We start from the raw sequence: 17367 nt of genomic DNA on the forward strand, positions 1-17367 counted from the left end.
TCTTAGAATGTGACTAAGTCCATAAAGAAGAACATGCCCTATTATCAGAGTGCAAGGTTCAGCAGTTTTACAATCTAGTGCTTAGGAAAGAAAGAACTGAGGGAAGCTGTGGGAAAATTCACGAGAGACAAACAGCCCGCCCTCTTGGAGCACGCAAGTCACCATAAACAATGCAGAAAACAGACTGTCTCTGATCTAAAATAGAAAAGTCAACATGAAGCTGGGCAGTGGTGGTGCACGTCTTTAATCTCAGCACTTGGGAGGCAGAGGCAGGAGGAGCTATCTGTGTTTGAGGCCAGCCGGGTCTACAGAGTGAGTTTCAGGGCAGGCTCCAAAGCTACATAGAGAAATCCTGTCTCGAAAAACCAAGAAAAAAATTTTTTTTTAAAAAAAGGAAAAAAATAATAAAAGAAATGAAAGTCAACATGAACTAACTCCATCAGTTGGTAACACATTCAATGCAACCACTAGGCAAATGCCAGTATTGTTTCACAGAAGGACACAAGAAAACACCAAGGCTCCTGTGAAAAAGCAATTATTTTAAAAGGGAGAACTAGTCCAGACACTGGGACGCATGATAAAGCTTATAAGACAGAGTCCTTCATCTGCTAGCAGAGCAATAAGGAGCTAAACAATGTTGGACAAGGACAAGGACAAAGTGTGCTATGCAGCATGCACAACTGCACATGGATAAAGCGATAAGGATGTTCTAACTCTGCCTCAAAAGTGCAATGCAAGACAGAGAGCTCTGCAACACGTGAAACTTCTTAAGAGATCTCTATAGAGGAAATTAATCCATTTTAACCCATAAATATAATGACAGCTGCTCATGAAAAAGTGATAAGGTAAGTTAATTCAGGTGAACTTAATGAAAACCAGAAGCTCTGAATAATTAGTCATGGATTCTGGGCCTTGAACTTCAGAAAATTTATCCTAAGTTACCTTTCTAAATTATCAATCCCTAGGTAAGACAGTGGTGTGTAGCCTGAACTGCCTTAGTACATTTATTTCTTGTGACTACGAGAAATAGGAGACAGATAGTGAGCAAGCTAGAAAACGACTGTCACATTAGGGCCATTGCTGACCTCTCCCAGCACACATTCCCAGCCCCAGAGCAGCTACACCACACATTGGCAAAGCACCACCTTAAAGGAAGAGCAGCACAGCCAAACTACCACGTGCCTTCAAGACAGCTCCCAGGGCTACATGTGCTTCCAATAGCAAAGCTGTGTGAATACACAATCAACCCGCCAAGAAATGAAATGCAAGTAAACTAAATATCACCAGCACATAAATAACTGTATTATAAGCTTTACTTCCTTGAACACTAATTTTATAGACCTCACTGAGATTCAATACCCGAAAAAGAACATTAGTTAGGCCACCACATGCGAGGCCCTTTATGAGTGCTTTTCACATGCCTGCTATAGTGATGGTAAGCCAGAAGATATACGTGCAAGTCATGAGGTCACTGCCAGGTCACGGGAGCTGAGCAAGTATCAAAAGGATGATTCAAAAATCAACAAGTTTGATTCTGGTCACAAAGCTATGTAACGGCAGGGTGAGGCCACAGTCATCCCGTTTCCATCAGGCACTTTTCACGCTTATGTCACAACGTCAACCAAAAATTCTTCCCAGGGCATAAGGAAAACTCAAGCAATAATTTACTCAAGATGCTGACTTCTGTAATGGTGAATAAGGGTCATGAAATAAGAAAGCAGACTCCTACATAAAATTTGTCAGAAACATAAAGGTGAGGGATGGTCAAGGCCAAGAGCTCAAAACTGGTTGCAACACAGTGACACTGTTCAACGCACTTCTCAACAAAGTCCAGACTAGGAATAAATTCCTCTGGGGAAGGAAAAGCTAAGACATCACAACTTACAAAGCAAAGGCTGCAGAGGAATTCTCTTTTCCTTTTGATTTACGGTAACTGAAGGACAAAGTTCACTTTTCTCTTTTATAACCAACTCTAGCACCAGCTTGAAAGAAAAAATACAGACATCAGCTTCATCCCCAGTGAATCGGATGGCAGCCCGGTCAATGGCTGCACACGGCATGAGTCCATGTAACCAAGTCCTTTGATCTAGGAAAGAATGGTGCTAAAAGCCAACACTATTGCCTTTTTCTTTTTCCTTTTTTGTCCTTTGGTTTTTTCATTATTCTCATCCGATCCCCTTTCATGTGCCCACGAACTGTTTTATTTGTATCCCTTCAAAACTGAATTTATCTATAAGTAGTTCTGGTTTACATGTGTGAGAGAAGAAAGCACTCTTTTCTGTGGGTTAGCTATAAAAAGAGAAATTGGTAGAAAAAGTTGAATCTCAATCCTCAATCATCCATCACCTCTCATTCACCGAAATGTTTAAGTACCCTAACCATGGAGAAGAAAGGAATAATAAACTGAGATGACTAGGACTTTGCTGTTCCTCCCTGTTTGATGGTGGTAACCACAAAGGCTTCCCAAACCTTTCTGTGGTGAGCATACTACTAGTGAGAAGGAGGTTACAGCCATACACAGAGCACCAGACTATGGAAAAAGCCAGGGTTCAACAACAATTACCAAGTCGGACTGAGGAGTGACAAAATGACTGCTTATCATCCAGTCATCAGGTCACAAAGAGACGCTTCATTTAAGCCCAATAAAGCAAAACTAGGGGCTGAAAAGATGGCTCAGTGGTTAAGAGCACTAGTTGTTCTTAGGACCCAGGTTCAATTCATAGCACCCATATGGAAGTTAGCAGCAATCTGTAACTCTAGTTCTAGGGGCCGACACCCTCATGCAGACAAAACACCAATACATGCAAAATAAATAAATGTCCAGGGGGCTGGAGAGATGGTTCAGCGGTTAAGAGCATTGCCTGCTCTTCCAAAGGACCTGAGTTCGATTCCCAGCAACCACATGGTGGCTCACAACCATCTGTAATGAGGTCTGGTGTCCTCTTCTAGCCTGTAGGCATACACGCAGACAGAACGTTGTATCCATAATAAATAAATAAATATTATAATAAATAAATAAATGTCCAAAAATAAAAACAAAACGAACAAACAAAAAACACTGAAACTGGAGAAATTTCTTTAATAAGAGGTGAAGGCTACAATTATCTGTGGTTATCCAATACCAAATGGTCAGTCCTGAAACCATAACATACAAACAACTTTATACAGACTGGGCAGGCTGTATTTATATATTAGGAATACACATAATACATGTTTGTATGTAAAAACAATTAATGCAAAAAAGAGGCCATGAATGTGAAAACGAAAAAGGAAAAAAATATCATATGGGCAGGCATGGAGAAAAGAAAACAAAGTGAGATGGTATAATTATATTATAATCTCAAAAAATAAATCATTAAAAAAAACTGGAGATGAAGGTTTTGTAGAAAACCTATTACTTTTTGGACAACTTTTAAGATAATATCACAAGGGGCTGGAAAGATGGCTCAGTGGTTAAGAGTACTGACTGCTCTTCCAGAGGGCCTGGGTTCAATTTCCAGCACCCACATGGCAGCTCACAACTGTCTGAAGATCCAGTTGCAGGAGATCTGACACCAATACACATAAAATAAAAAATATTTAAAAAAAGATAATATCACAAGAGGATTAAAAACCTAATGGTCAGAAAGGATTCTAGTCAGACAATCCTGAAGAAAGTACAGCACATATTGCTACTGGAGATGTCAAGGTATGGGGCCCATGACAGCGGTTTACGGCTTCCAATCCCAGGAGTAGTGCAAGTCTATCTAGAGTAATCCAAGTCTATCTGTGTCTAGCTAGTATAGTGGTATATTGTTTGTATTTTGATAAATAAATCTTGCCCGAAGACCAGAGGAAAAGCTAAAGCTACTAGAGATCCAGTAATGGTGGCACACACACCTTTTTCTTTTAATATTTATTTTATTTTATTATGTATACAATATTCTGTCTATGTGTATGCCTGCAGGCCAGAAGAGGGCACCAGACCCCATTACAGATGGTTGTGAGCCACCATGTGGTTGCTGGGAATTGAACTCAGGACCTTTGGAAGAGCAAGCAATGCTCTTAACCTCTGAGCCATCTCTCCAGCCCTGGCACAAACACCTTTAATCCCAGGATTTGGGAGACAGAGGTAGATGAATCTCTGTGAGCTCAAGGTCACCCTTGGCTACACAAGATCAATGCAAAAACAAATCCAGGTGTTACCTCACATCTTTAATCCAAGTGCTAGGGAGACACACGCCTTTAATCCCAACACTAAAGGGAATATAAAATGAGGGGAGGGAGAGGCTTAGTCTGGTTAGTTTGCGGTCACCCAGCCTTGGTAGAGGTAAAGCTTCTCTACTGAGTTGGCTGCTCTGCTTTTCTGGTTTTTGGCTTGAACCCCGATTTCTAGCTCTAGGTTTTTATTATTTGTGCTACAAACTGGTGTTATGGGAGATAAACAGTTCTTCTAAAAACTGGATAAGAATTATTCATCAAATCTGAATAGCATTAAGAAACCTTCAAATATATTCATTTCAATTGTGTCAAAACATGTTAGACAACCAATTACACCTTACATCATTTCCTTAACTAGAATTTCAAGTCCTTTAAAATCATGACCTCAACCAGTGAGGAGACATAAAAAGCAGAAGTCAAATCAGGACAAATGCTAAATTAGTCAGCTGTCCTCCATTAACCATTTGTTTCGTCAACCTAGTCAACTTCCATTATCATGCTTTGCTCAGCCATGAAGGCTTGATTTAAGCCGGAAATCCACCTTCAAAGAGCACACAAAGGCTTATGGGAATCTGGGCCTTATAAACAACCACATTCTCAAAATAAAGTAAGAGCTCTGTAGAAAGTCAAGTTTAACATACCCACCCCTTCCCCACTGCCTGCCTGTTTTTACATATTACAAGAGAACAATTTTACATTTATAATAATTGAAAAACAAAAAGACAAAATCACTAACAAGTAAAATTTAAATAGAACTCTTACTTTTCATTTTTAAAAAAGCTCAACTGGACCACACCAATGCATTTATTTATGTGTTGTCTCTGAATTGGTCCAAAGTGACTCAAATGAACAGTTGAAACAAAGGCCACTATGACATGTATCTGAGACCCAATGTTTGCAGAAATATAATGTTTGCAGCTATATAAATGCCGCCACTCTTCTGTCCGAGTAACTGGCTCTATCTTTGCAAACTTTGCACAAGACACCCCAGGCATGGTGGCTGAACATGTGGCAGGTGAGGACTAGGCAACCATGGTTGCATCTCAGTTTAAGTAGCTCAGCTAAAGCCAGCAAATCTCAAAGGCTTTTTATTGAACCCATATTCTTTAACAGAGATTAAGGGTTTTGTTACTATTTGGCACAACCTTATTATTTATGATTTACAGAGAGGTAAGTGCTGATGCTAGCTACCATACTTCTTATGTCAAGTGGTGGTGTGATATTTCACATGTATTTTAATAACTAGAGTTTGCCTGAAGTTCAGAGTAAAACAGCCTCACAGGCTAGCTTTACAGACCAGGCAGTAATAACACACACCTTCAATCCCAGCACCCACACTAATTTGCCTTAGAAACCAGGTGGTAGTGGTGCACACCTTTAATCCCAGCCCTAGAAAAGGAGGAGGAGACAGCTCTTAGACAGAGTCTCTTTCTGAGATTCCTGGAGGCAGGATCACCATTTCAGACTGAGGTAGAGGTAAGAGACAGTGGCTGACTGATTTGTTTTTCTGACCTTCAGGTTGAACCCCAATTTGTCTCTGGGTTTTTATTAATCATGCTACAAAGAGGCTTCAAATCAGCCAGACATAGAGACACAATGTGTACAGGTGGTGAGTCCTGGCACCATGCTCTGGAGAGAGCACAAAGTACACAGAAGTGCACACTTGCTTTAAGGCAAACCTGTCTGACATCACAGCAGGGGATGATGCCCTTCTGTTTCAGACTGCATCTTCAATATATTCCCACTCTTTAGCATGCTCTTTAGTAAAAACATGCAGTAATAAGAAAAACTGGAAGAAGAGCTATTAAATATTTCTGTAAATTCTTAGGTTTTCTACAATTAACATGCTGGCATGTTTGTTTTATCTTTTCTTTTCCTCCCTCCATCTTTTCTAGCAGTAGGGCTTGATCTTTACAAAGTTAACTGCAATCTTCAGACTTTTTCACCCTAAAAACTTAGAAAATAATACTAGGATATTAACTGCCCAGAAAGACACACTAATATAGACAGTATGGAAACGAATCAGAAGAAAGATACAAGGAGAGCCACAGTGGGGTTGGCAGAGAGCCCAGAAACCTCTGGAACCTCAACAATCCCAGCGAACCACTGTTAGTTCTGATAAAAACAATGACTGCCAAAGAAGATCAGAGCCAAGTCAGCTCCCACCCTCCAGCCTCTCCTCACCTCAGGGCAGCAGCATGGTACGTGTCAACATAATCAGAAATGAAGAGCTCTCGGTTTTTGATGACTGGATCTGTGATAACAAGTTCCCTTCCAGAATCTACAAGCAAAAGAAAAGAAGTCAGTTAACTAAATAAGAATATGTTAAAGTAAAGTTCCCAAAACAAGAAGAAAATTTTTGCAAAACCTTTTCTCAAGTTTACCTACTATTAAAGACAAATAACAAAACATAGTTATGATCAAAATACAGCCAATAGGAAATGGGATGCGTAGTAAGAATAACAGAACACAACGTATGGCTGCAACAACTGGTACAAGTCCTTCTGTGTACTGAGCCTTAAAAAGCACAAGCACTGCCACATTCCAGCAATGTGTTAACTAATTTTTGATATGAAACAACTTTGTTTTGTTTTTCTGTAGCCTTGAACCCTGCCCTGGAACAAGCTCTTGAAGACTAGGCTGGCCTTGAACCCACAGGGATCCACTTGCTTCTGCCTCCTGAGTGATGGAATTATACTTCTTTATTTTATTCATTGTTTTATTTTGTGTGTATGTACATGTGTATGTGTTTATATGTGGGCAAGCATATTTCATAGCAATGTGTGTAGTGGTCATGGGACAACGTGTAAGAGTCAGGTTTTCTTTTCTACCATGTGGGTCTGGGAACTGAAGACAAATTGTCAAGATTGGCAGCAAACAGCTTCAGCTGCTGAGCAATTCTCTTGGCCCTACAATATACAATGAATATATGTAGATAACCTGTCCATTTTGTTTTCTCTCTGCGTGTCTGTTTCTGAGGATGGCCTTGAAGTCACTATAATACTGAGGCGGCCTTGAAATCATAAGTCTCCTTCCTCTCTCCCTCCCAATTCTGAGATTGTAGATACACATCACCACATCTGGCCCCCATCTATTTGTTTACTATCAAATATTTTAAAATGCAATGAAGCCACGCCACACACTGGCAGGACTGAAAAGAATTATTAAGCTACTATAATTTTTTTTTTAAAAAATCATAAAAGCTTAATTGACTTTTATCTTTTCAAAGATGTTTTTAGAAGTCCATGAAAAGTTCACCATGGCTGAGGTGAGTGGGGAAACATAGACAGCATGTCCTTGGCTGCTCCAGCATAGCCTCCCACGGCCTCGCTAAGCTCACCCTCCTGATACAGAATGCCAGGGCAAACCACCTCCCACAGCCTCAGGACAACTAATGGAATTAAGGAGCATGAGGCAACTCTCAAGACCAGATTTTCAAAACGCTACTACACACTTGCATAAATGTTGCACACAGTACATTTATACAGAACTTACATGTTAAAGTTCTGATCCAATATATGAGACCAAAGGCAAGTGTGGAAATCATTTCCCAGAAACCACTGTTTCTGAAAGCAGTTCTTGATTTACATTCCAAAGTGTAACTCAAAAAGCTTTCCTCTGAAAATGGGCTCTGTCTGCCTAGAATGTGGGGAAGCACAGGACATGAGCTCCTGGAAGGACAAGGAATACATGCATACAGGGCTTTAACACTGCCAGTCACTAAGTTAAACACAGGAGCCTAAAGAACTATACAACTGCTATTTTTAAAAATGTGTGCATTAGTACATACTTAGAGGGGCTTTCTTGATATTTTTGGTATTTTCTTAAAGATTTAAAAAACATGTATATGCATGTATGTGTTTTATGTGCACCAGGTGTTCATGGAGGCCACAGGTATCAAATCCACTGGAACTGGAGTTATAAGCAGTTGTGAACTGCCTGATGTGGGTGCTGGGAACTGAAACTGGATCCTCTAAAAGAGTAGTAAATGCTTTTAATCAATGAGCTATCTCTCTAGGCCTCCCTCTTTTGTTGTTTATCCTGAAGGAAAATGGAAAAATTGCAAAAGCATATGTGAAAAGGACCCAACAATGTTCTTTTTAACAGGCTCTTTTGAGAGAAATTCTACAGAGGCAATCTCTATTTAACTGGTGTTTTAGAAAAGAACTTTACCCAAAGGTAAGATTGAAAAGTACAGCATCACGAGGGCATACGTACCATTTTCATTATGCCGATCCTGAACCAAATGCTGATAGACAGAATCTGGAACTTCAGACTGACGGTAGTACCATTTGACGTTCATGAGTAGATGGTCCCTCTTACTCTGAAAAGGAAAATCTAACAGCATTAGGAACAGGTTTCAGGTGCCTGCAAGTGCATATCATACGTACAACCAAAAGTCTTCTACACAGTGGATGGGCAAAATAGAGGAAACACAGCAACCACCAGCAGCACAATCCCTGGGTCCCTGGCCACCACACCCCTCAGGCCATAATCCTCAAAACTGCTCATTTCAAGAAACAAGAGAGACAGATCTTGAAGCTTCTCAGCACGACTCACTCACTCACGATCACATTTTTTTAATAGCAATGCAGAGCACTACATGGTACATATTTCTACCTCAATCCTTGATCATCTTGGTAAATAACCATCAGAGCACACTACTGAGAAATACTTAAAGTAACAGGCTGGAAAGAACTTACCCAGAGACACCTGACAGTCTCTTCCCCTCCAAAGTTTGCCTGTCACAAACTGTCTCAAATACTCCCTCCACTGTGGCCCACAGAACTGTATGGAAGTCACTGCTGCATGCCAAAATCACAAAGCACACCACGGGTAATAGGTGGTAATAGGACCTGCCTTATTACCTGACTCCTGAGGATAAAACAGCTTATACATAACTACTGGTAAAAAAAATAAATACATAAAGAGCCCCATGTTGACCATCATCCTCTAAGTGTGTATAGGACAACTAATCATATATTTCTAAAAGTTAACTTGGTTCTCAGCTCAAACAAAAAGGCTACAGGGTACAGTTTCAAGTACATTGCTTGTGTGCTAGGCTATGAGACAGTTCATCCCAGCAAGCACTGAAGTTTCCTGGGATTCGTAAAGTAGCTTCAACTCAAGGTAAAGGCAGTGCAGTCCCTCTTGACAGCTTCCACCTTTTTCACAGGCTCACTGACCAAAGTGTAGAGATCAAAACTTAAAAAATTGCCTCATTTTTGTAAAGAGAACAGCTTAATTCTAAAACATGGCAGGAATCTTTAATGAAGGAAGACCCATCTTGGTTTAATAAACAGGCAAATATAGTTTGAACTGAAAGACAAGCACAGGAAGGAAGAGAACTGTCGCAAGTCTCAACATTAACTCAGAATGTGGAATGCTATCCCACAATAAAGATCATAAACCTTGGGATTCTTGCTTTGCAGCAAATGTCAAACAGGCATGACTACAGGAACAGGGTATCACTGCTGGCTTACATTAGACAGACTATGTATACAAACCAAAGTGTGTAGGGCATGGATTTTCTCATTCATACTTTTACACTGAAAAGTTTAATGGCAAAAATTAGTTCATATTGTTTATTCTACAGAAGAAAACCTGAGGACAAACAGTATAAGAAGGTTCACAGGAAAAGTGCTGACAGTAAGAATTTAAAGAAAGGAGCAGTCACCTTCTTTGAGAGACTATGAAAGGAATGTGTACCCTGGGGGAAAAAATGGAAAGGAACTCAGTGCACTCCTTCTAAGCAAAGGCAGAGACCAGAAAGAAATAAAAACAGGAAAAAGAAAAACAAGATAGACCAACTGGGATACTAGCACACAGCACAGAACACTCAATGCTGAGACTGAAAAGAAGCTGAGCCCTGGCGTGGTTTGGCCTTCAGTGGGTTTACAAGACTCAAGAGCAAGACTAAGATGATGCCGCCAGTAAGAAAAACAGAACCTCTGAGCCTGTAGGGAACAGCATAAACTCACCACAATAAGAGACACTACTGGAAATCTACTCGTCTCTTGACACTGACACATGGCCAGGTAATTCTGTTGCCCTGCCACTGTTGGATGTAGCACCCTCCCCAAGTTGTGGCAGCTAAAAATGTCTCTATAAGCATTGTTCTCTCTCTCTCTCTCTCTCTCTCTCTCTCTCTCTCTCTCTCTCAATGAAGTCAAAGTTGGTTGAAAGCCATAGTTGTTATTGTTATTTATAGAAGCCAAAGCCACAATGTTCATGTGAGACCTGGTCCAAGCACTACAGAATAGAGGACACAATTAACTAGAAAGCACAGGAAGGACTGTCGCGATGAACTCCCGATGCCATCACTACCCGTATCTGTGTGACTCTTGTAACTTTCTAAGTTCTTGAGTTTCTCTTTTGTACTGTAAATGAGAATAATTTAAGGAACTGGTAAAGACAGCATCAGATACCAGGTAAATGTTTAACGAAAAGCCCCACCATCTGTCAGGAACCCTGTGGGTAAATGTGGAGCCATTCTCCCTCCAGAACAGCTTGTATAAGGGTGGCTCTGATCTCAGGTAAATGCTCATAAGACCCCACTAATGGAGTACTTCCCAGAGCAGCCAGAATTCAGGTTACCAGCAGCCCCAGGAACTGTACTTTATTATCTAAGCATCTACTCATTACTGAAACATACCTAAAAAGCCTGAAAACCTGCATTGCAACAGAAAGACTCTCCGGGTTCAATGACTGGCAATTTTAAGCTGTCTTGTTTTTTCTGAACCTAGCCAGAAATTCTGGGAACTGTTAGATCTGTCATTTCTACATTACTAGTTAATAACTGACACAACTAGGCCCATTGATTTCACACAACAAAACAAAAAACCTACTCTGGCTTACCCGTAAACAGACCTGCAACTCTTGAAAAGCTGTTGCAGCTCCTGATGCAGTCCTGCCCAATGACCAGGGGGCGGCAGTATTGCGTCAAAAAACCAAACAGCACTTAAACCCATACTTTCATTCCACAGATACAGCACAACAAAGGTGGAGTCAAATGAAACTGTGTTCTAAATAGATCAGTAATTTAATAAATGACTAATAATAGCGGGCTATTTCAGAGTACTAGGCTAAAACTGTAAGGTACAGACTGCAATTCCATCTGTAACCACTAGTTACCTTATTGTCCTGGGGCCTCAAAAAGCGACAGATGGGAAGGCCAACTGATTTCTGGGGTCTCTTCCTATGTTAATAACTACATGTCTGTAGTGATATTTTAATTGGATTTTAATAGCTTGCCTGAATATTAGAGTACAAAGCTAAGCCACCAGAGGCCAGGCGGTGGTGGCAAACACCTTTAGTCCCAGGACGTGGAAAACAGAGGCAGATGGGTCTCTGTGAACTCAAGGCTACCCTAAGCTACACAGGATCGATCCAGAAACAGATCCAGGTGGTGGTGGCTCACACCTTTAATCCCAGCACTAAGGAGGTGGAAACAGGAGATATGGCTGGGTGGAGAGAGGAATGTAAAGGGGAAGAAAAGGGAATTCATAGTACAGTCTAGGCAGTCTGAGGATTCCCCCTTCAGTCCGAGCATTAGTGAGGTAAAAGGTCTCTCTAGTGGCTTACTGCTCTGTTTCTCTGATCTTCAGCTTTAACACCTATTATCTGTCTCTGGGTTTCATTAAGTATGCTACATATGTCTTCCCCAGACCAGACCTAGTAGAACAAATGGAACTATGGTACATCTGTTCACTGGTATTATCATCCTACAGGGTTACAAAGTTCAATGTCTTTTCTGGAGGACACTGTCATCTATGAAGGGAGAATCCTTACTCAGGTCAAAGGTCAAAGGGTTTCAGAACATTAACCACAGAAAGACCTCTAAGTCAAAGACTTGCTGAAAAAAAAAATCACAGAAAATTTATTTATTTATTTTCGTTTTTCGAGGCAGGGTTTCTCTGTGTTGCTTTTGGAGTCAGTCCTGGAACTAGCTTTTGTAGAACATGCTGGCCTTGAACTCACAAAGATTTGCCTGCCTCTACCTCCAGAGTGTTGGGATTAAAGGCGTGCATCATCATTGCCTGGCAAAACTCACAGAAATTTAAAGCCCAAAAAGTACGTTCAGGAATCATGTGGTTCAGCTCAGACTACCTGGGTCTGAATCCTGGTTTTACAATGCGCTAAACTCTGTCTATGTGTTAATAACCTCTGGCCTGAGTTTCACATACAATCTGTGTTCCTCCTTCACTAGGTTGTGAGGATTTTGGGTCCACTCATAGAAGCTGAATGGTTAGCTCTCAGTAAACCTTGATTACTGTCACTGTTCTACAGAGAAAAAGAACCAGTCATAGGTTTTACTTTTCTCAGCCTCAACACTAATATAAAGGCAATATAAAAACAAGACAAGTAGGAGTGGGCTGGAAGGGTAGGCTTGTCACTTGAAGAATCCCAGGAGCAGATTAAGTATTTCTAATAGCATGCTCACTATTTATTAATGATATGACTGAAGACTAGCATGCATCTCATAGAGATTTATGGCCTTCACTAAATAATGAACCAAGACATTTCCAGAGTGAAAGCACCCTGGGCAGTATTCCTGAAGGAAGAAGAATCACCCACTAGGAAGAAAAGGCTTTTCCACCAGCTTCATTCACACAGAAATGAAGGGGGGGGGGGGGGTCACAAGAGTTGCTGGATTTACAGGGGAAGTGGTGGTGGTGATACCTGCAGGCTAAAACTGGTATTCTTCTACATCAATGGCTTAACTCTCACTGAACTGAAAAATACATGTAAAATTTAAGGCATGAGCAACCATACAAGGTATGTCACACACACACACACACACACACACACACACACACACACACACACACACACACACACCACCCATACAAAATAAGGTGAGGAAGTGACTGAGAAAGACATCCTGATGATAACCTCTAGCCTCAACACACGCCTGAACAGTTGAACATGTATCTCTCTCACATGGATACACAGATACACATATGCACACACACACACACACACACACACACACAATTGAAACCACCTCTCAAATGTTAATTACAGAGTAAAAACTTACGAAGGCTCTGTCTACCTAGTTTTATACTACATACGAACAGTGACATTTTCAGGCAATTAGCTACTGTATTTGCAGTGGGGAGATCTATTTCTTGGCCTCTACTAGTTTTTTGTTTAAAACTAGTAGTTAAAGAAATTTACTAGTTTCTTGTTTTCTGGAACAAGGCTTCATGCGGCCCAGGCTGGTCATGAACTATGTAGCTAAGATTGATCTTGAACTCCCTGTCCTCCTGTTTCCAACCCCCACGTACTTGGACTGCAGGTACATGCCATAATACTTTGCTGCACTGTTATTAATACTAAACGCACACACAGTTAAGGTATATGTAAAGGGGGATTTGAAATGTGCTGTGAGACAAACAGAGGAAACTAAAGAATATTCTTGTATATGCCATCATCTACACTGTTCTTGACTAGTCAATCAATGGTCATAATTAATACTGGGTATCTGAGTGAACAAAGTATAGTCAGCAATGTACTACTTCTGCGAGTGTCTGTACAAGTGCCTTTGGAGGCCAGTGTGTGACAGTGGGGTGAGTAAGACAGACCCCACGGTCACAGTGGCAGTGCCACCCATCAGCTCAGGGTCTGGATAGACTAAAAATAAAACAATGGCCAATTCACTTTCTGCTGGAGCTGCAAGGGATGTTCTCAGTTCTACTACCTTAGCTTCTCTGACTCTAAGGTCCCCAGGACCAGTGAGCTTCCCCAGGTCTCCAGTGTGCAGGTGGCTAATGATAAGACCTCAGCACTTCCATAATGAGGTGATGTGAGCCATCCCTAAACACCCTACCCCCTCCCCTTCTATCTCATTGGTTCTGTCTTCTGGAGAACACTAATTAATCCACTAAACATTACACTCAGGCTTTGAAAAAGTCCAATCTTTGGGTTCTGAGGCTCACTTTTACACGTAAGACCATACACTGGGATCTACAAAATCAGATAGCCAACAACCAACCAACCAACCAAAGACCTGATTGTCATCTTTACACTATGTTTACTCCAGGAGCTAAGGTCACACCAGATAAACACAAATTTCCTCTTTGGTCGAAAGGAGGTCTGTCTCTCCTTACATGGAAAGGAGATAGCTGCTCACAGACATCTCACTAAGAAACTGCCTCACGCCAAGTTCCTACCAAAGCCTTTTCTACTTTAAGAACTTCTATTATCAAAACTCAAGCCTAAACAAGCTAAAAATTTGCCATCTTATTAATAACTTAGTGGTGGTGGTGACAACAACGGTGCTGGCCGTGTGGAGAGACAGAAGTCACAGGGCTCTCTACACACCAGAGACGGGGGTTACAGAAAGGTGGGGTCTGACGAGAGTGGCCCCACAGGCTCCTATGGAAACCTCTGGTTCCTAGTTAGTGGACTGTTTAAAAAAGATTACAAAGGGTGTGGCCTTGTTGAGGAGGCAGGCGCGTCACTGGAGGTGGGATTGAGGTTCTCCCTGCCTCCTCCTCACAGATCAGACAGTAGCTATCTGAGGACAGCCCTCTCTCAGCCCCTGCTCCAGCACCATGCCTGTTGCTGTCATGGGCTAACCTAGAAAGATGAAATGTTTTCTTCTGTAAATTAGCCATGGTGTCTCTTCACAGTATACACGGACCATGGGGCACCGAATTACAAAAATGATCAACTTAGGGTTTAAAGTCATCTCTCAGAGATTTTGCTGTATCAAAACCTGATGGCAAAATATTTTGTAAAAGATTTTTATGAGTCAACATGGATTTTATGTCCTCAAACTTCTTAGGATCTGAAATCTTCCCACCCCCCTTTTTTACACAGGGGCTCACTTTGTACACCAGGCTGGTCTCAAACTCACCTGCCTCTGCCTCGTAAGTGTTGAAATTAAAGATGCCACCATGCCCAACCCTCAAGTAAATTCTTAAAAATTACTGAACTAATTTTCAAAATTGTTGTATTTTCATGATATGTGTGTCTCTCTGTGTGGGTATGTGCACTTGAGTGCAAAGGCCAACAGAGACCAGGGGACATCAGATGCCCCTGGAGCTGGAGTTATAGGTGGTTGTGAGCCACCTGAAATGGGTGCTGGGAATTGAATTTGGGTTCTTTAGGAAAGCAATATGTGTGTTTAAATGCTGAGCTATCTTCCCAGTCCTTGTTTTTCTTAGAGACAGGGTCTCACTATGTATCCTTAACTGTCCTAGAACTCACTATGTAGACCAGGTTGGCCTCAAATTCACAGGGATCCACTTGGCTTTGCCTCCTAAGCACCCAGCAAAACTATATTTTCAACAAACAAAATTCAGAAATTGAAGAGTATTTTTATTTTCACTTTCTTCTGGGCTGTACTTCTCAATTCCCTGGTCTCAGCTTTTCTGTTTCTGCTTCTGTCTCTGCCCTCAGAGGTGTACAGCATCCATCCTTTATGAGATATGCCTGTGAGAAGAAAAGGCACACGAAGTCTTGGATCACAATGGAACTGATGTGACCCTGAAGACCATGGGATTACACTTGAGCCAGCTGTTTTCCAGATGAAATAAGCTGGACTCTAGCTGAAACAGATCACGTCTACTTTACAGGAGCCCAGCAATACCACTAAGCTCCAGGTGCTGAGCTTTCTGTTCTACTACTTTCTGCATTACCACAAGCTGGAGGATCTGGTTACCATAGTAAAATAGCTTGTCAGAGAACAAATATTTGCACTTTAAGGGGTGCTTAAGACTTGCAGAATTAGAAGTTACTGTTTATTTAAGTAAAGTTTGCCTATATAATAACAGAAATCTAATTATAGCTAACAAACACTCCTAATTGACCATGAATAAATTCAAATAGTTGGGTTAAGAAAAAGAAAATCAGTAGGAATACTGCAAAGCTACACTTCCCATTTCATAGAAATTAGTTTCTTCCTGCTTTAGATGTCTTAATTATTTTTCTTCTCCCTATTGACTCAAACCAAACAAAGACTGCACCATCTAATACCTGTTGGTCTACTTTCCACACCGTTTTTCTAATACACACATGCCCAAATAGCTTAGTTCAGTACAGGTCAGACAACAAAGGACCACGGCTGCTGGAGAGGAGAGATGGAAAACAGGAAATGAGAAGGCTTGGTTAATCCTCAGGCAATTCATCAGTGTATCCAGTCAACTATAAGCAGCTGGGAAAATGCTTTAAAAAAAATAGTGTATGAGGGTGGGGAGTGCTAATACAGGAAATTTTAAGAGCCATAAACCATTTTAAAATAAAGATTTTGTCACAAAGAATCCCCTCACGTTCCCGCACTAATGTCAATGTCTTACAGTAACTTTTTCTTTGAAATCATTGTCCACATTTTTGATAATCAAGTTTTAACTTTTAGGTTATCTTTTAATACTTGGTTATAACTTACATACAATAAAATTAACTTGTCTGTAACACTGAATAACAATTTCTTTTACCACCCCATCATCGAGATAGGAGCACTTTCATTACCACAAAAAGGCAACTCAGAACCAACACTGCTGTGCTCAAACAGTTGGCACACCAAATTACTATAAAATATTGGCCTAATCTCAATTCTTTCTTCCATAATCTCACATACGCATCAGTTTACACAGACAAAACCATTCCATGTCAGTTGCATTTTTTTTTCCTGCAGCCAGGCACCACTACAGACAAAAACCCCAATGCAAAAATCAAACCAATCATCATGTAAGGATGTAATACAGTATCTTGAAACTTCCAGAAGAGAGATAACTTAGGATAACAATAAAAACAACTGACAAAAATAGCGCTAATTCATTTTAAGCCATCCTTGCAATAAACCATACAACTAGAATTTAATGAGCACCTGCTATACCACAAAAGGTCAGTGAGAATGGTGGGGGTGATGATGTCCAGAGACCCTGGAAAATTTGCATTCCATAAGAACAGCAGGCCCACTCCTGAGCCCCTAATTCAGATAACCATAAATGCTTAGATAGAAAAGAAAAAAGTCAGAAGCATTGAAACCTGCCATTTGGCAACCATGTAAGATCAGTTAAGCAACACTTGTTTATAATGTTGTGTAATCGCTTTGGGCATTACATTCATTAAAATTGGTAGTCTTCTCAAAAGATCCTGACGATGGAAAGAAAAAGTACATTGAGACTTTGGTGACTTCATAAATGGACAGAGAAATAG

At 40.8% G+C, this 17367-nt stretch overlaps 1 protein-coding gene across 8 annotated transcripts in view; it reads right to left on the minus strand.

Moving 5' to 3' along the window:
• Rere (arginine-glutamic acid dipeptide repeats) overlaps positions 1-17367 on the minus strand; it is a 353454-nt gene that overhangs the window by 156592 nt on the left and 179495 nt on the right. For all 8 annotated transcript variants that reach the window (XM_085690231.2, XM_085690238.2, XM_085690234.2 and 5 more), the window contains 2 exons: positions 8419-8524; positions 6385-6481 (listed from right to left, as the gene is read on the minus strand). In XM_085690231.2, the coding sequence (XP_085546357.1) occupies positions 6385-6481; positions 8419-8524 (203 nt within the window). The remainder of the gene's footprint in view (positions 1-6384; positions 6482-8418; positions 8525-17367) is intronic.

The sequence above is a fragment of the Myodes glareolus genome, chromosome 6 (assembly GCF_982192425.1).
Source record: "Myodes glareolus chromosome 6, mMyoGla1.1, whole genome shotgun sequence".
Lineage (NCBI taxonomy): Eukaryota > Metazoa > Chordata > Mammalia > Rodentia > Cricetidae > Myodes > Myodes glareolus.